Below are 23,337 nucleotides of genomic sequence, written 5' to 3'. Positions count from 1 at the left end.
TAAAACATTATTCATCACCCAGAACAGAACACTTGAAATCATTCTATTTAATATTTTTAATAATAGAAGTAGAAGCTAAACAATTTATCTGCAGGGGCTTGTTCTTAAACATACTGGAAATGAGAAAATATGATGTTCAATACAGCTCATTCAAGTTATGATTTTGAAGCTGTAAATCAAAAGACAAAGGATTAGGGTGAATAATTCATTCTGGAATAGCACTCAAATTATTGAACTGAATGCAACAGCTATTGTATGCATTATTGTTAAGTTTGTGGTGACTTTTCTTAAGACAAGATGATGTGCAACTGATGTGATTTGCAGAGGAAAATGCATGTATATGAAGTGCCTCTCTCTTTTCTGGTAGCCAAATAGTACCTGCAGGGTCATGTTTCCACAGCCCTTTTAACAGTTCTTCTTGTACCAGTCTCCAGAGACAAATAAGCAATTGATACTGGGAGTCAATGAATTTCAGCTGTGTTCTGTTAATGTTTAGAAAGTTAACGAAGCCTGGGGAGCTGTCTGAATCTGCAGGTTTTGATGTGCGTGTTCTTACGGTGTTCTACTTGCTGTAAAACCTGTGCATGGAGGTGTGGGCCTTTGCTTAAGGGTATGTTTGAAGAGTCAAGGTTATCAGTTCCCTGCTTGGCTGTGGCACGGGCTAAACATGTGAAGCTGGTCTTTGCATTCCTGCATCTTAAGTGCTCTTTGAAGGGGAGGAAATGAGTCTTCCTTTCTTTAACTTCTGAATATCTCCTGCTGTAAGCTGCCTGGGTCCCAGGCTGTTGCTTGTATTCTTGTAATGTGGGACACAGCAGGCCCTAGATTCTGATGGAAAACTACATATTCTGTAGAAAATAATTTGTACACAGACAGATCCAGTATGATTTGGACATCTGTTCTTACGAAGGCATCCATTGATCGCTCTCTACTTTGTTTTCTCCCAGTAAATCACTGGTTATGCATTGAGTATCCAGTAAAACTTTAAGCAAATGGTTAACCTCAATTCTAAAAACTAAAGCTCAACTAAAGAAATTTTTAAATTCCATCGTTGTTGAATCCCTCAAAGCAGGGGTTTGGGATTATTAATCCTAATCATTTTATCATCCCCAGTTTGGTTATTATTTTGGATAGTCCCAATTATGAGCTAATTACAAAAAAATTGTATATGTATATATACAGTGACTAAAAAACCACCACAGAACAATTGTATTTGAGCACTATATTATAGGCAGAAGAAAAAGAAAGTGAAAAAAGAAAAGGTTGTAACTCGCTCGTGTTCATTTTCTGAGGAAGAAATGGCCTTGCCTGGAAGTGGTGAAGCTACCAAGCTATGGATAAATACTAGGCATAAGGTGGAAAGGTAATACCTTAGGAAGAGACTGCTTGCTCTGTCCTGGCTGAGTTGTGTCTACATGAATCCCAGGGAGAGGGCTGGACAGAAGGAAAAAGCAAATGTTAAATGTAGAATGGAAATTTGAGGAGTTACATATTACAGCTACATGTCTTTGGATCTTGATCCTCTGTCTTTTCTTTGACCTTAACCTGGGCTTGTTTTAAGGGAGATTTCATTGTAGCAGGTAAAATTGGGTCATTTTGTTCCCAGAGACCTCGAGATCAAGGTGTTGGGCCAGTACTAGTTGCAATCCTCAGTACACAACAGACTGCTGCAGATTGCAGGTTTCCTGGTGTTAGGGTATTTCACCACTTGGCTGCATGAGCAGGTATAGAAGTTGGTAATAGTAATTTATATTTTTTTTTTTAAAAAAAAAGGCCTTGGGGGGAGAGAGAAAAAACCCCTGTGTTCTCACTCCTCAGTGAGCTAATCAACCACGAGCAAAATGATGGGAAGAATCCTCAGCACTGTGTTCCCCAGGCAAGCTTGTATTATCCAGTAGAAAATTAGTCTGAATACACATCGTGTGCCAGTAGTCGTGTCAGATAATTGAAGGAGCTGGTACAACATATGTTTGTATAGCAGTCCATTTCACTTGCTTCTGGATGGTGTATGTGCTCCATGTCTAGTGGGATATGCATGGTTATACGAATAAGAGATGAATAAAGAAAGTATGGCTAGTATGGCATGGATGAAACTGAAATTGAAGCCATTCTCTTCATTATTAAAAAAGCAGTAAGGTATCACGGTGCAATTTCTGTCACTGGAGTAATATCACATAAAATGCTTTTATGTGTGTAGATTTGTGCTGTTGGCATAAAAAAAATCCAAGAATAATTATGCTGTAGTCTGTTGATAAAGTATAATATAAATTTTTTTTTAAAGGGTGTGTGAAAATTACTCTCCAAACCTGTCTCATTTACTACATATTGTGCTCAGGAAGGCCTCAAGCACTCAGTTGCTGGCTCACTTACTTACAGCTTGCTTACTTGGTAAGGGCTTAAGTCTATCCTCTTCCCAGCCCCTTCTCTTTTTCAGTCTTGGCTCTACAATTAAGAATATGAGAATGTATTATTTAACACATTTCTACAGTGGTTTTGGCTGTTTTTAACAATGGGTAAAGGTGGGGTTTCTGTTTTGTTGTCTGTGTGTGGTTTCTTTTCACCACTGTAGCTGCTGGATAGTTAGTCACTATGAAGGCGTGTATCTATAAGTGAATTGTATCCAGCATTAACCAGGGCATAGGTGTAACCTGGTCAGCGATGGATACAATTCCGTCATTGTAAAAGGTGTTTCCTTTACAATATGTAAAGCAGTTGTTAATGAATGTACATCAGTAAACACGTTTTCCATGACTCTGAATGCTTGGTCATCAGCAGACCGTGATGCTGTGAAAAGATCTGCCACTTTGATGTGCTTGGCCTTACAAAATCTGTATAAAAGACCAAATGGTAAAAGTAGGATTATAAAATTGACCACTTGCTGCAAAAGTTTGAATGAGCTTAATGCTGCTATTTAACGTGTCTTGTTTTGAGGATATATATTTTTTTTTCCTTTCTTGCTTGATTCTTGGTAATGGAGCCAAATTCTTTTGGATTTTATGAACTTTACTCCCGTTCCCCTGCCCCTCAAAAAATCTGAGTGACATTATAGTTTCATTGGAGTGCATGGGAAAGTTTCTACTGATTTCACTCAAGCCTGAAATTAGGTCAAATTATTATTTGGATTTCCTTTCATTTGATACTGTGTTGGCTGCACATACCTGTATTAAGTGGAGGATTTCTTGTTCATTATGCTTTCAGTGCATGCACACTACATGCAAGAACATTTCTAGTGCTTGAGACTGGTATGTGTGTGTCTCGTGTTTGTAGGAAACCAACTGCTGTTAGCCACTTGTTGAGTAAAGGTTGAAATCTCTTTTTTTCTAGGAGCCATCATTTGAGATGCTTCCGTTGACTGGGAAAACAATAATATTTGATAGCTTTCCTGATCCTTCAGATACCTGGGAAATAATTGAGACTATTGGGAAAGGAACATATGGAAAAGTGTTCAAGGTGTTAAATAAGAAAAATGGCAGCAAAGCAGCAGTCAAAATTTTGGATCCTGTTCACGTAAGCTACTTAAATTACTTTGTGCTTATTTAATTGTAAGTGAATTTATGTAGTATTTCTTTTCTTTTAATCTTGGTAGAGCATTAGAAGTGATAGTGAAATAAGCTGCTTCAACCTGCTAAGTATCAGGCTAGCTATCAATGCATTTTTCATACTGTAAGGGATCTTGGAAGTGGTTGCATATGGTAGAAGTCAGAAGTATACCTCAACTTTGTTACTTTTATTTCTAGTTACCCCTTGTTTATCTCGTACTTTCAGAAGCAGAGCTGATTATTTTCCTTTTCAGTACCAGGAGTCTTAGCTTCTATTTTTACTGTTGTTCTTTTCCTTTTCTTTTTTAATGTAATAGCCAGTAAGAAAGTTATATACTTGTAAGTACTTTAGATGTACCTTCAAGCATCTATTTTGAGTACATGCTTTTAGCTGAGTTACATGCTATGAATGATACTTTAAAAATAAAATAGCACACTTTATTGTTATTGTTGGTTCTGTGTTTTCAGAATGTGCCAAAATACATAGATATCACAGAGGAATCCATCTTTTCAAATGGAAAATGCAAAGGCAATAGCTCCTACACACAAAGCACCAGGTGTCTGGGAGGTGGAATTATTATGTTGTAGAGTATGCTTTTGTTCTCTAACTGACATTTGTTGGGTGGCAGATTAATGGTCAGAGAGTAAGGAGGAACATTAGTCTGGTTTGTAAAGGCTACCCCGCTGACTTCAGTGGTGCTGCCTGTGGCTTGGGATTTTTCTTGAGAACAGTAACCCGCAAAACGTGGACAAGGAGCTCTTCTTGTTTCAGGTAGCTCCTTTGAACTCATCTTTTTTCACTCCCGGTATAGGATTGTGAGGCACATGCTTCCATTCCCAGACCTCTGGGCAGGAATGGAAGGGAATGCTGTGCTGTGTGAAACGTTGCAGGTCTGGAGCTGCACAGCCACGCAGGGCTCTGTATACCCCTGTGTATCACCTAGTCTCAAATTATGATTCCATGGTCTGTAAATCCATGAAATGTGTTTGTGAAAATATTTTTTGCATTACCTTTGCTGTGTTTCTTGCTGATCTGCTTTTTATTTCAGCATTCTTTCAAAGCAACAAAAGGAGGCTCATCTCAGTACCTCTCTCAAAATAAACATGATTTGCAGCCAACTGATAAGGATCTTGATGAATTCAAATGCATTGGAAACTCTGTTTTTGACTCTGCTGCTTTCTGTAAACAAGGTTCTTGTGCTTACAATGAATAGGCAGGACTTCCTTGCAGTTGGTGTATATCTAAATGCCTGTGTGGCAGGAAAAGCTTCTGCTTTCATCTGTTTCACAAGTGTTCGGGAATGATTCTTAAGTGGCAGCTGACTATTGCAGGGATTATTGAAGGCATCAGGGAAACTTTTAACGTTGTGTACACTTTGGAAGTTGTAGGAAGAGGTAAAAGGATGATGACAGGAAGAAAGAAGAGGTACTAAAGCTGATGCTAGAGGAAAGAGAAATAGTTTCAAGTAGGAGATAAGGGAGTAGAATGTAAAGACGGAAGAAATACTATGGATAAAGATGCAACATAAGAAACTGAAGAAGGGAAAAGGTATAACTGATGAAAACAGATAAATTATTTTAATGAAGAAATGGAAGTTATACAGTCAACATCACACTCCAAGACTTAAATCTTTTTAACTAATTATATTCTTCTTTTTGTTCTAAGAATACTGTTCTTTTCCCCCTGCTATTTACAGGACGTCTGGAGTAGCTGCTGTGCCTTCATGTTACTGTTAAAATGGCAACCCTCTATTAGAAATAGGGTGAAAGCAATAAACGAGTTCTTTTTGTTTAAACTGAAAGTATTATTGATGGCTGCAGAGGGAGCCATTGCAATGAAGAAAAAGATACTGTGTTTACTTCTTTATTTTACTTTTTTTTTTCTTTGAAGATGGTCTCAGAATTGTGCCACCTGAGAGGTGGACTGAAAAAAGAAGCAGAAAAATGTGGGTTTATATCACTTGATTTAACTGGGAAACTACATAATCATGGGTGGTGTGAGACTGAAATAAGCATTTCATGTTTAATCCTTTAGAGCTCTTAGATTCTTTGTGTTGAATAACAGCTCAGCTTTTTGAAACTGCAACAGGAAAGTGAAGGTGTTGAGATGAGAATATATGAAGCTGGAACTGAGAATGTGCTCAGTCTTGTCCTCAGGGCTGTAAGTAAATACCATTGTAATTTAGGGTTCTTAGCCAAGTTATCTTGTGTCTAAGTTCACATGAAAATATTCCCTCTACCATTTCTAGAAGAGGTACTGTTATGCAGATAAATATGTTAAATTCAAACAAATATTTCAAGTTTTCTTCTTTTATAAAATACAGAGGAATATAAATTTTTTTTTTTTTAGTATACACAGAATGAATATTCTATTCATTTCATTCTCTCTCTTTTCATTTCTCCTTAAATAGTAAAAATCTCATAAAATCTGAGTACCCCTCAGGAGATGGAAGCCTCTATTAAATCACAGTAGGACAGTGGGCTAATTCTCTTCCAGTTTCCCCAAGGCAGTCAGCGCTATTGTACATTTTGTGTATAGTTTTTTGGCTTTCAACTCTCTGGGGTTTGGTTGGGTTTTTGTTTGTTTTGTTTTTTTTCCCTTTTGATCTGTCCTTTGTTTTTGCCAGATGCATTTTCTCTCTTCATCACTTCTTATCTTCCACTCTTTCCCTTTCCTTCCTCTGCCACCCTCAGTACATTGGTTCTTTCTTCCTTCTTTGCATCTCTTTGTTTATTGGCTGTATTCTGCATTGTGCTTATGGGAAAATTAACTTAAAGTGACTTCCTCATTTTTTTGAAAGAGGAGGAAAACTTCTACTATTTTTTGCCTACTTCAATTAAAAAGTCTCTAAAGCCCTTCCTTGTGAGAAGACTTATTCTTGTAATCTCAGTATGAGAGTTTGATGGCCCAGTTCCTGACAGGCAGAGTTCTTTGACACCAGTCAGGCTGACCTCAAGACAAAAGGCTAATATGGGGAACATGATTTAGTGTTGGAGATACCTGTATAAGAAACAAGTAAGCAAAGGCCTCTTAGGGGCAGATAGATGACTGGTGAACAAAATGAGGAGTGACATTCATTGGGAATACAAAGCATCCCTTTTCTCTGCCAGGGTCACTTCTGTTTGCAGTGGTGAGACAGGTTTTCAGCACAGAGTAGGTGCTTTTCACTGATAAGAAATGCATTCATATGGATAGCAGACTTCATAGGTAGCCTTCCTCTAGAATTAATTTTTCATTTCTATTTCTTTTTGGGTGCGTGTAAATAGCAAATTGTATTAAAAATGTTTAAATCTGGAAACAAATATGTTAACATGTGGTCAGGATGGATTGAATATTTTCTCAGCATGACTGAAACGCAGTTTGATGGAGTCCCTCAGTGAGCAATACCATGCATATGTGGAAAGGGTTACCCGAGTCATTGAGTGCCCACTGTTGCTACCATCCATGTTTGATCTGAAAGGGTTTGCATGGCTCCTGGTACATGTGTTGGCAAAATTTGCCTTCTCACCTCCAAATGGATTTCCCTCGCTGTGTAGGAAACCCAAAGTCTGTAATGAAAGACTGACAAAAAGCCATAACTCATAGCTCGGTAGGAGAAGCCAGAGAGATCATGGATGTCACCAATTTCTATGATAGAAAATGAGAAAAAAATCCAAATGATTCTAGAAAGTAAGATGATAAATGAGTAAGATGTGGTTGCAGTTGTACTCGTTCGTGCACAGAGGGGTAGAGAGGTAATTCCAGCTGCACCATCTCTAGCTGGGGATACCCTTGAGATTAGAGAAGTAACATGTGACATCCCGAGGCATCTGCATACCTACCCACTTCTGGATTGCACTGGCTTTGCCTTGAAATGCTTCTTCCCCATTCTCCTCAGGGCTACTCTGTCATACCCCTTGTGTTCATCAGCTGAAACTGGTGAAGACCAAGTAAAAAACAGATGACTCTTTTGTATTGAGTAATGAGAATCAAGTTTTGTAACCCTGCAGATGGTACATTCGTGTTCTGGTTTTTTTCTTTTTCTTTTTTCAAACGACATTTGAATAGCCAGAAAATGCTGTGTGTTGGGTTTTTTAAATGGTTATCACTATTTATTTATTAACCGCTATGTATTCCTCATTTGTGACACTAGGATATTGATGAAGAAATTGAAGCAGAGTATAACATTTTGAAAGCACTCTCTGATCATCCTAATGTAGTCAAATTCTACGGCATGTACTATAAGAAAGATGTGAAAAACGGAGACCAGCTTTGGCTAGTTCTTGAGGTAAGTAATTCAGAAAAATAGACTTTTCTTCCAGTTGGCATTGCTGTGTTGAGAATTAACTCAGTGAATGAGATGCAAGTAATTTGATGTTTTTTTTAGAGTGGTTGTATGTGAACTGATAAATGCTGTTGCTTAGTCTTCTCAGCGTTCTGAATTAATGGTCTGCTCGTGAGTTCAGCATTCTTATTTTGATATTATACTGATAGAGCTATGCCTTCAGAATTAAGATATAAATTCTAATAGGACTGACTTAATGGGATTTGTGACCTAAAATCTTTCTCTGCTGATAAGCTTGTTATGGGAATCTTCCTTTGGTAGCATTTCTTTAAATATGACTAAGATATGACATAACAGTTAAAGAAATCACTGTGATGATTTTTTTTTCCTAAATGAAATTATAGAAATTAATTGAATTGCTTTTTTTTGTGCAAGTAAATGCATAAATAGATAAATAAGCCAATAAAAATAGGCTACTGCTCAAATACTGTTGAAAGCAGCAGAATTTCCTCAGAGTCAGAGCAAGGTGAGGCCTGTAATTCATGTGTTTCAGTCTTCAGTTTTGACTAATCTAGGTGAGGCCTGTAATTCATGTGTTTCAGTCTTCAGTTTTGACTAATCTAAGAGTAAAGAGCTTGATTGCAGGGCTCTTGCTGATGTTTGATCAGTGTTTGATAAGGTTGAGATTGAAGCATCGGTTGTATTTTATGATTTTTTAGCTAAGTGAACACAAATCTCATGCCAAATATCTCAATGATACAATGTTAATCCTGGAAATAAGCTCTAAAAATGCTTAAATTCTAAAAGCTTTTCCACATTCTTCTGACTTGCATTGGGAAGATGTTTTTAAGAATATTTTGCATTGGAATTCCATGATAAATTATTAGGTTAGACTGACATCAAAAGATGTCAGCTCTTTGTGCAGTGAGCATATTTGAAAATATAGCTTCTGTTGTGTCTGCTGGGCATTTAAAACTCCATCTGTGAAACTTCTGGCCTCTAAAGGGTGGGTGCCAAACAGCCAGGATGGAACAGACAATGAGGAAAACAGTCAAATGTTTATATTTTAATTTTTATATTTCACATAGATTTGTTTTCTAAAGTGAAAAATACAAGCCTACATCTGGAATACAAGTTTTATATTTACTCTTTGCATATCAAGCTGTATGTGTGCAAGTGCTAGTATGGAGTGTGTGTCTTGGATGCTTTCTGTCACTGCACATGTAGATCCATGAATGCAGTGGATTGGAGTGTGTATGCATAGATACACATAAGAAAAATAAACTCCAATGGTGAGTTTGGTAAAGCTTTCCTTATAATAAAAGTATCTGAGAAAGAAAACTTGTGGAACAGGTTCCTCTGTTGAAGTATCACCTTCCTTTCAACTTGTATGCAGCTTTACTGTTGGGGGGGTGTTCCACAGTAGCTGTTTAGGTGTCCTACAGTTTATAAGAATGAAGATATCTTCGTCATCTTCCTTCTATTTTGTGGTTGGTTGTCGTGTGTTTTCTTTTTTTAACAATATATTTGTGTCTTAACTTCATGAAGGTGGTGATGAGTCTTTAGCTTACAGAGACCTCTGTTTCCATTGCTTTGGGTTTTAGGCTTTTTATTTATCTTGTCATAAAAGAGCGTTTTGACTTCAGGACTGTTGCATTCCCTGAAGAGGGGAGTCCAGTCTTGAAATTTAGATTTGCAGAGTTTGATACTAAGGAGGAGATCTTTCTCATCTCCTTCTCACAAAACAGTTATCAACTAATCCCTGCAATTTCTGTGTAATCCTCTGAAATGAAAGATGGACCTTTTGCAGTCAGCACCTAGCCTATAGATAAGTTCCCAAAGATGGGAAGAATGAACAGGGTAGACCACTGAAGTTTGCGTAATACGAAGCAGCTTCTGCAGTATCTGAATCCAAAATGATGTTAAGGAGGAAAAGTAGAGAATCAAATGTAGGCTATTGTGTACTGTAGTGTTCTGGATTCCTGCAAAGCTGCAGCTACTAGGAAGAGCTCACAGGAGCCATGGGGCATTGAAGGCAGAACTTACTGCTTTACTCTACTTTTGTGTTCTGTGATGGGATCTGTGGGCAGGAGGTTTTGAAGGGAAAGTTTCTCAAATTCCACTAGGAATGGCTTGTGATAGATGGCAAAACTCAGCAATGGGCTTAGAGCCACCACTGAAGTTTTCTGACAAAGTTACTCTCTGGAGTGTTTGAATCAATATATGTAGATGTTATTAAATATTTTTTTTCCTAGAAGAAAAAAATCCTCAGCTCTTTAAGACATGTCCCATGCAGTATATCAACAGCAAACCAGTCTGGAAAGAAAGATTGTTGCCAGGTTTCTTTTCTCCTAATTTTGTCATCTGCATTGGTTATATGAACCATATTGTTCAATTCTTACACCTTTGTTAGTATATACAGTGTGATGATTTTTGATGTATCCCATAGTTTTCTTTCAGTAGCTGTTTTGTATTGCACTTGATCATGTTTGTGTTTTGGGGAAAAGAGGCTAATCAGATTTGAACTAGGTTCAGGTAAGTGGCTGAGATATAATTTTGATGCTAAAACTAACCAAGTAGCTAAAAAGACTACACTACTGTAAAAGGTTCTTGACAGATTTTAGTCCTGAATACTTGAATTATCATAAAATTGTCAGACCGCATAACTTACCACCCGTTCTGAATACTGGAAAAGACCTTGGATGGGTTTATGATGAGATTATTGCAGTCTTGGTGTGAAATATTCCACTTCACCTTCCATCTGTTTTCCAAAATGAATCTATTCTTATGTGACTTGGTACCTGTTGAAGCTACTCTCAAATTCTAGGATAAGATAGTTGGTCATTCCATTTTTAACTGAAATTAGCATTTCATTTACTACTTGCTGTAAGGTGTATGTCAATAATGAGGCTCTAGATGTTCATGATCCATGTTGAAGGTATTGTCCTCTGACTAGAAATCATTAAACCGGATGGCTATCAAGAAGTATTTACCTACAACTAAATTGAATTTGGAGCTGACCTGTTGCTGTGGGTCATCTGACAGGTTCCATGTCTGTAAAAGCCAAAACTAGTTGCTTCAGAATAACGGAAATAAACCGTTACAGAATAGTCCTGGGTAAACATGACATTTCTTCTGAATCTCCTCACTTAAGTGCCTAATAGCATGTGTCTTCATAGAAAGTTTTTTTTTCATTTTGAAGTAAAATTCCTCAACGTTCGGATTTCATTTTCTCTGTTGTATTTCTCTGTCTCTGTGCTAATGTGCATGTTACCTAACTGATCTTGTAAAGCATTTTGAAGTTGCAGTGCTGTGAGCTGGAAATATGTTTCTGAGAGAATAGGAACTATTGTTCATTATTTTTTTCTTTTAAAAAAACAAATACTTTTTTTATATAATAAATTTTCAAGAGAGATGTAGTCAACTTCTTACTTTGATTTAACCTTTCAATGTAGATCTAATCCGTTAAAAATGTGCGTAATGCTTACTCGAAAAAATAAACAACCTTTTTGTGTAACACTAGTTCTGCATGTGACACTAGTACAGTATTTATAGAAGTGTAAAGTTACTGTGTTGTGTTCATCTTAACACGAGGACCTAAATTTGAGACTAGTATAGAATGTAAATTTTAACAATTAAAAAGTAGAGGAAAACTAGTAATACGAGGGCTTTTAGCATCGCTAGCATTTTTTGGTAATAAAGCAACCTAACTTTCTTGGTTCAGCATTTTTAAGGAAACCACCTACGGGAATGAAAATGAAACAGGAATACATCTGTATGGAATAACAGTACTCTTGACTCTCAGTTCAGAAATGCCCTTCTCTCTGTAGGCTGTACTCAGACAGGCTGAACATCTGCTCCTGTGTGGATACTGTTCTAATCACGGTTGTGATAAAGAATATTGCTGGAAGGAGGATTCTTGTCAGGTGTATTAAGCTTTGTCACATGTGTCCAGAGATGGAGGCAGAAAGAAACTGGCCTATTGAGTCTGTGTTGAAAACACTTGAGTTTTATACTTGGGATGAATCAGCTTAGCAGTTTCATGTTAGCAGACGTCAGCATGGTGACACTGCTAAGGCAGAGCATGCTATAGTCCATTTCTTTCAGCTCTGGATGTTAGTTCAGAAGGGAATAGATCTGAGGTAGTTGGAAATAAGCTGATGGAAGATGGAGCAGAGAGGTAAATCATATCAGGCCCTGCAGGTGAGCAGGTAGGTCAAGGGCAGGTAGGGTCAACAAGTGGCACAGCCCTTGCCTGAGATCTGGTGCAAAGAACAACTTAGTTAAGACTGAATGAAGGCTGAAAATACCACAGCAAGGTAAATGGTAGGTGTCACACAACTTTTACTTGCTACCATAAGCCAGAGGCCAAGAATCATCATGCAACATATTTCTGTAGTTCATTTCCTACACAGATAAGGTAGAACTTTAAGCATCTCAGTCCATTTTCAAAAGACACATAGTTATACATGCCATGTTTGAGATGGATTTGGGTTTGTGAGTCACATAAGTGTGTTTTATCATTCTCTGTGTATTTTTATAGGAAATAGTGGGTACGTGAATTATTTTTATAGTAAAAAAAAAAAATCCTTTAATGAGTTAAAACTTAGCTTGATAGGGGGAAAAGTTTGGATGGAGTGACTTCCCACTCCAAAATACAGTTTCATAGTATTAAAGCATTTTGCAGAAACCTCTCATTTCTAGAGAGGTGAAATGCCAAGAAATTATAGAAATACACTCCTTTGTGCTGAATGTCAAGAAGACTGACAAAGCAGGTTTTTTAGGTTTTTTTGTTCTAATGTGTAGGTGAACATTTTGAACATTTGCAGTGCCTTGTTGAGCTGGACCAGTGCTCCATGTAGTGCAGCATTCTGTCTCCTGTGGTGGCACTAGAAGATGCTGTTTAGGAGTCTGTCCAATTTTTGCAGTCCATTTCCCTCATGCTCTCCAGCAACCATGATTGTTGTATTAAGGATGTCCCAGACTATTCTGTTTAGTATCTGTTTATGGACACACTAATCCTGATGGTGACACTGCCATGCTGTACAGTCACCTCTTAGAGCATGCAGGTTTAATTTTTGTTCCATCAATATACTTATTTCTATATATAATATTGCACATAGTAGAATATAATGTCTTTGTAACGTTATTCATTCTGACATTATGAAAACATTTCCAAATCTAAATATTTTTTTTAGCAATTCACCATTACTGTTATCAAAATGTGCCTGGGCACAGCACAGTATGATAAGCAGTACAGTAGGCACCGAAAGCAAAAAGCAGCCACTAACAAGCACTAGACTCTAATGTACAGTAAGGCAAGCAAGCCCCATGGCAAGCACAGAAACTTGCCAATTAATAGCTAAACACCAATAAGAGCTATAAATTAGAACTAGCATGTTCTAATAAAATCTGTCGTTATCTTGAACCCTTTGAGCCCCACGTTTGGTGCCAAAAAGTGCTGTCGTGGTTTAACCCCAGCTGGCAACTAAGCCCCACGCAGCCGCTCGCTCACTCCCCCCACAGTGGGATGGGGGAGGTGATCAGAAGAGTAAAAATCAGACAGGTCGTTGGTTGAGATAAAGACAGTTTAATAGGTAAAGCAAAGCAAAACAAGGAATTCATTCACTGCTTCCCATGGGCAGGCAGGTGTTCAGCCACCTCTGTCACATGTAACGGTTCGCGAAGACAAAAGCCATAATGCCAGATGTCCCCCCCTTTCCTTCTTCCTCACCCAGTTTATATACTCAGGATGACGTCATATGGTATGGAATATCCCTTTGGCTACTTTGGCTCACCTGCCCTGGCTGTGTCCCCTCCCAGATTCCCGTGCCTCTCCAGCCCTCTCACTGGCAGGGCCCAAGGAACTGAAAAGTCCTTGACTTGCTATAAACATCACCCAGCAACACCCAAAAACATAGATGTGGTATCAGGGTTGTTCTCACACCAAATCCAAAACACAGCACTGCACCAGCTACCAAGAAGAAAATTAACCCTATCCCAGCTGAAACCAGGACACCAGCTCTCACGTTAAGAAGTACCTTCACAAACAGTATTCCAGTAGCTAGTGCAGTCTGTACATGTGCTGGCTGTGCACAGTCCAGGCTGAAATGAACCTGATTCATCTTTGTTCTCTTGTAGAACCTTTTCTTATTCTAGTGTAATCTTCATCAGATGTGTCACATGGGAGTGTAGAATAGCTTGGAACCAGCTTCTCTGAAGCCTTTTTCATTCCCTCAACCTTTTAACATAGGAAAATAACTGCATTAAATAAATCAGTAACTTGTGTCATTCTGCATTGTTGCAGGCAAAGCGGTATGCTTTGAGTTTGATCTTCTGGGTGTTTCTTGATGTTAATTGAACCTGCTAACCAGATACTGATAACTCAAAAGAATTGCAGAAAGATTATCGTGGAGGTTTATTGTGATTCAGCTGGCAGCTGTTTGCTAATATAAAATTTGACTGAAGTGATTCAAATTTGCTACTTCAATCTTCTGAAGTTAACAAGAAGAGGAAAAAAATTAAATGTACAAATATCTAAATTGTGTTTTTTAAATCCTTGGCACTCTTCTATTTTTGTCACTTTTTTTCAGAAAGAGCTGTATCATTAAACCCAGTAAACAGAAGCTCTCAGGAGTCTGAATTAAACTACAACACAGAGAATTGTAGTGCATCAGTTCACCTGGTAGTCTTTTGGCAAGCACAGATTAAGTACAAACCTATAGCGTGGATTCCATTTAATCAGTGAGGACACTGTAATGTATAGGTAGCTCCGTACAGAAAAAAAAAAAAAAAAAGGTATGAAGTGCCAGTGTACCAAACTGCCAACCTGCTGTACCAGGGTAATGACAGTCCATTGCTACTAGATTACATCTGTTGGCTTGCCTGACCTGGAAAAGCTTGCACACCTAGCCAAAATGGTTTGTAACAGGATAAAGAACTGAGAGAGAACCTGTCTAATGGAGGCTGTTGCTGTGTGATGAGCACAGAGAGCAAACCAGTGTAGTTCCCACTCAGATACCAATTACAAGGGCAATTGCAATTGTCTGGTGAGTCACATAAAATGAATGTATAACAAGCTGAGATCCCCTGATACGCTCTATTCTGATTTTGTGCAGATCATTTAGAATTACCATTCTTGAATTTGCACGGAGATGGAAAGCCCGGCACAATGTGTGGAGTATCAGTTACTCACTCCTTTCCAGTTCTAAAAGTGAGCCTTCATAGGAGAGAGTTAGATCAAAGCTTTAAGCCAAACAGAACAGATTTTCAAATGGAGGACCAAGGGGATAACAGAAGTCAGTTGTGACCTCAAGCAGTTGCAAGCATTTGTCAGCGTTGTAGCGCAGGAGAGTTACTAAGGAGGATTTGAAGGAAGATAGTGCTGTGGTTTGCTCCTTCAGAGCAGAAAGGAAAACATGTTGTGCCTAGAGTTACCCAGTGATGGATGCCAGCACTGTGAGCTGATCAGGGGTAGGAGAAGATCTGTTGCTGCCTAAGGAAAGATACTAGGACAGCTGTGGGTTTTGGCAGTAGAAGCAACTAGTTCATGTTTGATGTGATTGGGAAGGGGCAGCCAACACAAGGGTTCACGGGAAGAATGGCGTGGTCAGAGGTGGCCAGTTAGGGATAATTGCTCATAAGGCCCAGAGAAGAAGGTGTTACAGTAACTCCTGGGTAGAATGAATAATGCTGAACAACAAACACAGCTGCGCTGCTGTGTCTGGCCTGGAGTGCATTTGCTGTGCTGTATCTTCTGTTTGAAGAGAGAAGTTTAGCAAATCAGATGCTTCCAGATGTTCGCAAATGCTAACTGGTCGTAAAGAGAGCCCTACAATTCATGAAATATGTATACGTTTTCCTCACAGACTCATAAATGAAAAGTGACAGCACAATTTACATATGTGTCAGGTAGAGAAAAATGAGTATAATTAATGCCCAAGTCTTGAGTGGCTAATAATCTTGGATCCTTCACTGACCTACTATACATGGAAGTTTCTGATCATGTTGCCTATTCGACATCACATGTAATTCTAATATATGGTGAAACTCACTGGAGTGCATCCTTCTTCTTTAAACAACAAAAATTAAAAATAAATCCTTTGTTATGTAATGTCTTCTGTACAGAATATATTTATCTAAAGAAATACCGGTCTCAGCAGGTCCGGTTGCCTTGAGGAATGGAGATTCTTTTTCTGCTAGGGAGTTGAGATACTAACAGTGCAACTCTAAGTTGCAGTGTAGTTTCCTGTAAAAGGGAAGCAACCACTGTCCAAAGATATATATTGGTATTTTCCTTTTTAAAAAAGGGGGCTGAAATAGCCAGAAGCACAATATGGATTTCAAGGATCAGGACAACTGTAACACCCCCACATGGTCAACAGAATGAGACTTTTCACATGACACTGCTCCTTTTGTGCATCCAGACACAGACTACCACTTTGGAGTGCTGTTTCTGCCAAAGCAGGCTGGGCACGGAAAAGAAAAGCTCAGAGCAAGGCGGGTGGGTCTGTCCTTGTCTCTTGCTGAGTTTTCCAGTGCCATGTAAGACTTCTGATGGCCAGCAGAAAAGCATGTTTGTCTCCATTAGCTTGACCCCTTTCCTTTCTCAGATAACAGTGTTGTCACTATGGCATCTGTTGGTGCATGGAAGAGGGAGAGAGGAGTTGCTGTCAGTGTTGCAGAGCAGCTAAATGCTTGTTTTTGATGTGGAAAGGCATTTGGCTGTAAAAATCTGCAGCCTGCAGGAAGGCTCAGAGCCTGGGGAGAAGCTGATCATGCAATCTCGTTGGGACATTGCATGGTGGGAGTGACTTAGACTAGCGTATCTGAAGTTTAGCAGGCAATTTTCTGTCATTGAGGCTGTTGGGACTTCAATTGTTGGACTCTATTCGAATGAAGTTTTTTGTCTTTAAAAAGTAATAAAATTGTAAGAAATAAGTAGGAGTATGGGAACTGGAGTTGTTCTTATGCTGTGATAGTTTTGGCAAGAGCGGGAAAATCCAAATTCAGTGACATACATTTTTCTCTGAGGCCTCTCTGAGTTACAAGCACTGGCTGAAGTGAGTCCCACAGGAATCTGTGGGAATGCCTAGAAGCAGGACCCAGCAGTCTCATTCTGGCTTTCAAAGAGGTGAGCCTACCTGAGATAAACTAGAGACATCGCTATCTCAGTTACTTCTCTTTTCCATAAAATAGAGGATCTTGTGGTATGTACAGATGAATAATTTATTTAGGATTTTCCTTTGGCATGTTTACAGTATGCTTTTGTTAGATACAGCAGGATACATTTCCATCTAAGGGTATAAAGGCAAATTTGTGGGGTTTAAAAAAGCTTTGGATGGAAGTTGTTCTGTATAAAAGAATATATGATAAGAGTTATAATAAGAAAGCAGATATGCACCTTTTTTTTTATATGGGAGATTTACTGTAAAACAATAATCTTTCAGGAAACTAGCATAGTGGAAAATAACTAGTCCATTTGGGTTTTATGGAGCTGGGGCTGGGGGAAGGGAATTGTCATTTGTCTGAGTATTATCAGGTATTTCGAAATGACATATATAGAAGAAAAATGAAACAATTGAAAATTACTTTTTCATATTTCTCAACATGGGTCATTTTTCAGTAATGTCTGGTTATGAGTGCTCCATCCAGACTAACACTGAATATTTTGATCCATTACATGCCAGAATCAGCCTTGATTTCTCCATTTCTAGTGTGCCCCTCTTTGCTTCCTAATTATAGTAGTTTTTCACTCTTGAATTATATCCTGTTTTCTCAAGATCAAAGATGTGTGGCTATCATTTGATGCTTCAAACTTTTAGTAAATACTCGTAATTTCTCTGCTTGATGAGTATTTCGTATTACATTGTGGTTTGCACAGTCCGCATCTTTGAAACAACTGGTGAGCATATGTTATGGCCCCACCTTCCCAGAGAATACTGCACATAAAAAAAGCTGGTTCGGAATAACCTCTAACAATTTTGGCACCATGAAGTAAAGCAAAGCCAAGAAAAAAAACCCCAGAGTTTTACCACTCTACTGTGTAATTAAATAACATGTGAATACTATGCCTCTTACATTCTAATATTTAACATCCTTTGCTTTCTGTATGTTTTATTTTTGATCACATCTTTACTAAAGATGTGAGGTTACTTAAAAAAAAAAACAACCAAACACCAAAATAAAACACCAAAACCAAACCCCACATTTGCATAGCTTTTAGTTAAATCCCAGATTACCAAACCTCCTTTAGCTTTATTGTGGGGTGGCATCAATCATTGTAAGAATGCTTAGGCTGAGGCTTGTCTCTTTTTACTTCAGACATCTGAGAGTCAAATGCTTAAGTTCAGGTGTGATAGACAACATAATTGTGCTGTGTTTGTTCTCAGTTTTCATGTTGGGTCCCTTTTTAAAGAGGGTGACTGGAGCAAATGGACTTGTCTGTAGGGAGAGCTGTCTCCTCATCCTTCTTTGTTGGGCAGAGAGGGCTGGAGGCTGCAGGCTATGGGAGAAGAGTACTTAGCAAGGAACAAGAAGCCGAGACATGCAGAAAGCAGCCAGCCAGGTGTCAGCAATAACAAAAACAAAAGTTTCCTGGGCTCCAGAAAAGAGGTCAGTGTGTTGCAGTTCAGAAAGCTGCTGACTTTGCTAAAACCAAACCCTGGAATCAAGGAACTACCTTGCACAGATGCAGTGAGCAGGGAGAGATTGGTTTACGGGGCACTTTAATTTCAGTTCTCTCTGGTCTAGTCTTTCTGAATTAATCATTCCACTAGTTTATTGGAAGAAAAAAAAAAAAGTCTTTTGAGTTTAGCATCCTTTTTGTTCTTCCAAAATTATCTTTAAGAATGTTGTGGAATGTCCTTCAGGATGTTCTTGCTGTGATAGGGTCCCATGACGGTTACAGAGATGCCATAGCTCCTTTTATAGTCACCAGAGAGAGACAGGCAGCTCTGTGAGCAGTGAAGCTGACCTGTCCTGCACACTCCTGTGACAAGTGGAGCTGCTTTTTGGCTGTGTGTTTCAGCTTCACTCCTGTAAAAGGAGCCTTTAGAGAACCCCATTGTTTGGATCTGTGCTTCCCCAACCGTGCTTTCAAACTCAGTAGGGAAGATTTCTATTGCAGTAACTTAAATCACAGTGAATTATATTGTCTTCATGTAGGAGCACAGACATAAAATGAATTATGCGTAGTGTGGACATGATAGTACTCGGAACTACTGTCTGAGCCCCAAATCATATAGAAATAATTCTATAAAAGAGGAAGGTGCTTTGAAATATTTCTTAATTGGTGGAGTCAACAAAACCAACATGGTTGTGAGCAGGCAATAAACGCTGTGAAGGGCTCGCTGTTACCACAGGCTGCCCTGTTTGCTTACAAGATTCTGCGTGTTTTCCAGCACCTCAGCTAAGTTTGCAGCAGTCAAGAGAAATACTTCTGTTGACATTGTTGATCCCAAACTTAGGCCCTACTTTTTCTCCCTAGCCAAGTGAACGGTTTTGCGCTGTAAATGCTATTTTAACCACTGCTTCTTGTGTATAATGATGAATTGCACTAAGTTTTCTGTATCAAAATGTTCTGTCTTGTTAAGCTGCCTCTTGCATTTGCTCAGAAAGTGCTGGGCTCTTCTGCTGACCAGTGCCTTTTAGTTTTGTAGTTAGGTTAGCTCTGATTTTGAAAAATTATCCTTCCATTTATTTGATTTTTTAAAAATTACAGCTGTCTTATGCTGTTGCCGGGCTGTGAAGCTGTAGTTGAAGCCCCTTCAGAATTTCTGTTTGTATTTGAATTATCTGGTGGTTTAGATCTCAGTTGCTTTACACAGCACTAAAAGCACTTCAGCTGTATACTTTTTTAGGGAGATGTGGACAGGTGATACATTAATTTCTTCATTAGCAACTTTGTAAATGTATTGTATCATAACATAAATACTGTGAATTATGGGGTGGTGCAATATGAAGTTTGTGTCAGGAACAGCTAGCAGGGGGATTCAGCTGGGCTTTGCCTGGTAAACCTCTTGTATAGCACTGTCACCTATTTCCTTTTTTTTTTTTGTTTTGCTAGAGACAAAACAATATTAACAATATTAAAAATGTTTTAGAACAGAAATAATCATCCTTTGAGGGAATGACTTCTTTTTCTTTTTGTCTATGTAAAGCCTAATGTCTTCATTCAATTATGCTGAGTTTGAAAGAAGAAATCTCTAAGAATACAATATTGGCATAGATGTGGCTTTTCCATTTTGACAGTGGTGTGGGGTAGACATATCTATGTCCTGACTGAGAAAGATAAGAGGCTGTGAAGGCCAGCACTGCGTAAGATAGAATAGGCAAACTTCTTCTGGCTGGCTGTCTTGTCAGCGTGTGTACGTGACAGAAAATAAGAAGTTAAAAGCCAAACTGAAAGTGAAGAAATCAGAAGCAGCAAACAAACACGCGTGAGGCTGTGACTAACACAGCCCTGGAGGTGCTAGATGATGTAAGAGAGCAAAATTATAAATACCACATGATTTGTGATCACTGAAACTAAATAACTCAGGAAGGATGTCTGTTTCAGTGATGCGTTTCATTCACGCTAAACTGAAAGTATGAATCAACTTTACCTAAAACCACAGAGCATTTCAATGGTTTCTTTTGGTTATGGGTTATCTTGTACTGTTGTTAGGAAAACAGGAGCCACAGTGCACATCTTTGTTCCATTTGAGGTGAAATCAAAACTGTGCTGCACAGACAGGAGTGGTGTATTGAACCACTTGGTCTGTTGAAGAAGCTGATGTAGTTCCCTGTAAGTCTTCACAAGGATCTTCAAGTGTTTGTGGTAGGCGTTAGGTGCTGTCAGTGGAACGTGCTCTTTGGCGGTAGTATTTGTGAAGACATGTCACACCATAGGCAGAAAATAGGAGTTAATCTGGTCAAAGGTGGCCCTGTGTGACAGCCAGGATTGTGAGATGGACAGTCCATCAAGTTCTATTTTGGAGACAGATGGCAAAGAAAGTGATTCTTGAAATGGCTCTATCAGATTGATTCTGTTCTGATAGAGAAGATAAGATGAAGGAAATTTGAGGGAAAAAGTCCCCAAAATAATTGTGTTCACTTTCCTGAGGAAAGGAAGGACAGTGGAGCAGCAGAGTAAGGATAGTGGGTTTTAGAAGAGTATGCTTCACCCAGCTTGGGGAACTGGTAGGTACCTGTGCTAAGGAAAAATAGTGTAAAAAATGCAGGAAAGCAGGGTAGCTGGCAGTTGTTGAAAGACATTAAACACACAACAGCAAATTAGGTGATGCAGAGAAAATATGAAAGCACAGCAAGAGACAAATAAGAGTGCATCAGGGTTTGCTTCTTTTAATATTTCAGAATGCCTTCAAATAGGAGAAACAAAAATGCGCAGCTAAGGCACAGGCATGTAAGGGTAAGCTCAGAAAGGCTAATGTGGAGAGTGGTAAAGACAAGATTATGTTACTAATACAAGAGAGAAATGAGATACAAGAATCTCTAAGGCATGTCTTTACAAAGTGAGGAAAAACAATGACCTAGGGAAATACAGACCAGTCTGTTTAACTTTGTTACCCACAATTATTACAGAACAAATTAATAGAAACCTCTGTAGAAATACCCAGAACACAGTAATGTGGTAAGTGGTTGATTGGATTGGGCCAGAACAAATATTAATAAAATCTCATCTTTTAACAGGGTAACTGGTGTTACCTTGTTAACCTTGTTAAAGCAAGGAGAAAGCAATAGATGAGATGTGTCTTTTGTAGGGATTTGATGTGGTGCCATGTGACATTCTTGTGAGGAAAATGTGGAAATACAGAAACTTCACATAAACAACAAAGTGGATAACCTCTTTTTTGTAAAACTGGACTCAGTAGTTCACTTTTGGTCAGGGAGACTCTCAAGTGGGCATCTGCTTGTGGTCTGTTTCTCTTCATTAGTAACTTGAGTGATGAAATAAAGTCCACATTAAAAAGTTGGGAGTGGACACCTAGTTTAATTACAGGCATATTGGAGAACAGGATTATATTCACAGTTGTGAATACCAGAGATATTTTTTTGATCAGAGGGGGAAAAAAAAAAATCAGTAGATACATGCAAAGTACAGCTATCCGTAGGAAAAAAATGGGACATAGCTGATCAGGCAATGGGACTGCAGAAAGGGATTCTCTGCAAAGTAGAGAGTGTTCTGTTCTGTTAAGCTTTTCAAGCTAAGGCTTGCACAGGAATCCTGTATGCAGTTTGAGGCAAAATGTGTCACAAACATCAGTGGCAAATTGCAGGCAGTCTAAATTTAGAAAACATGGATGATTTGAAAAGGTTACAGCAACTAACTTTGTACAGCCTAAAAAAGAGAAAAATCATATATCATGACAGTAGTCTGACAGAGATGATGTTAAATAGAGAATAACGATAATTTATTATCAAAGCCTACTGTAGGGAATGGCAAAACTAAAGCAGTTTTATTGGAAGCAAAAAAGATTCAGGCTGGATAGTGGGAAAAATGCTTTAACTATTGGGCTAGTGAAACACAGGAACAGGCTGCTTGGAAAGACTGGTCTCCCTTACTGGGAGATTTTTAGGAGCAGATTAGACAAATATCTGTCAAGGACCACCTGAAAGTACCAGATCTCTACACAATGCAAATGCAGTGAACTAATTTCTTGAGGTCCCTTTTATGTTTCTGTAGTTCTATGGCAACACAACAGCAACAAATAAGAATCTTTTGCTCTTACAGCAGTTAGTACTAAAAGGAAGGTACAGTTAGCTCAGAGGCTGGCAGTGCTGCTGTACAGCATGCTCACTGGAACAGGTCAGATTATTGATCTAGTCTAAGAACAGAAAAAAGTAGGGATTAGTGCCTGAGATGCTTTTAGCATTCTTATGTGCGGTAACATTAAAGCAAGGTTGGACAATGCAATTTTTTCATAACTATCATTCATGCATGCCATAAGTTGTGCACATGTGATGTGCTACCCAGTCATTTATGTCTGTGCAGCCTGTGAAGATGGGCAACGTAGTAATTGTAGTTGCCCTGCTGTTTGCATCCAAGCTACTGAAATAAGATGAAAGCACCTTGACAACTGCAGGATGCAAGCAAATGTTACCTGACAGCTTAGTACTGATGCATGAATCAGGAGCAGTTGGATGATTAAAAGCTGTAATAGCCCTAATAAAAATGCAACTGATAGTTTTCTTAAAAGCAAAGCTGATACTGAATCCTTATTCAGTGGCCATCAGCATCGTGAAGAGCTGAAGAGAGAAATGTATCAGCCGGGGCAGGTGAAGAGTAAGACCCACAAAGAACACCTGCATGACTGTGATGTGATGGCAATCTCAACTGATACTTCCTGTGTTAAGGTCATGCTGTTTTATAAATCTCTTGCTGAAGATCGCTTTGCAGTAGCACAGGGTTGTGGCAGATGGGTGGGTGGGGGAGTGTGTGTCATCCCCGTATGAGTCTTTGCCTTTTGAGTGCCAGAAAATCATAAAAGAGGAGCTCTTTGCTGCCACTGTAGAACAGTCATAAGCACCTC

The 23,337-nt window shown here is 38.7% G+C and overlaps 1 protein-coding gene across 6 annotated transcripts in view; it reads left to right on the top strand.

Moving 5' to 3' along the window:
• The window catches only part of MYO3A (myosin IIIA), a 126,892-nt gene that overhangs the window by 9,403 nt on the left and 94,152 nt on the right, over nucleotides 1-23,337 (top strand). For all 6 annotated transcript variants that reach the window (XM_055709356.1, XM_055709357.1, XM_055709360.1 and 3 more), the window contains exons 2-3: nucleotides 3,325-3,507; nucleotides 7,673-7,807. In XM_055709356.1, coding sequence (XP_055565331.1) covers nucleotides 3,340-3,507; nucleotides 7,673-7,807 — 303 coding nt within the window. In that variant the 5' untranslated portion in view covers nucleotides 3,325-3,339. The remainder of the gene's footprint in view (nucleotides 1-3,324; nucleotides 3,508-7,672; nucleotides 7,808-23,337) is intronic.

Source organism: Falco cherrug, chromosome 4, assembly GCF_023634085.1.
Source record: "Falco cherrug isolate bFalChe1 chromosome 4, bFalChe1.pri, whole genome shotgun sequence".
NCBI classification, from domain to species: Eukaryota; Metazoa; Chordata; class Aves; order Falconiformes; family Falconidae; genus Falco; species Falco cherrug.
This window is presented reverse-complemented; position numbering and strand designations above follow the sequence as displayed.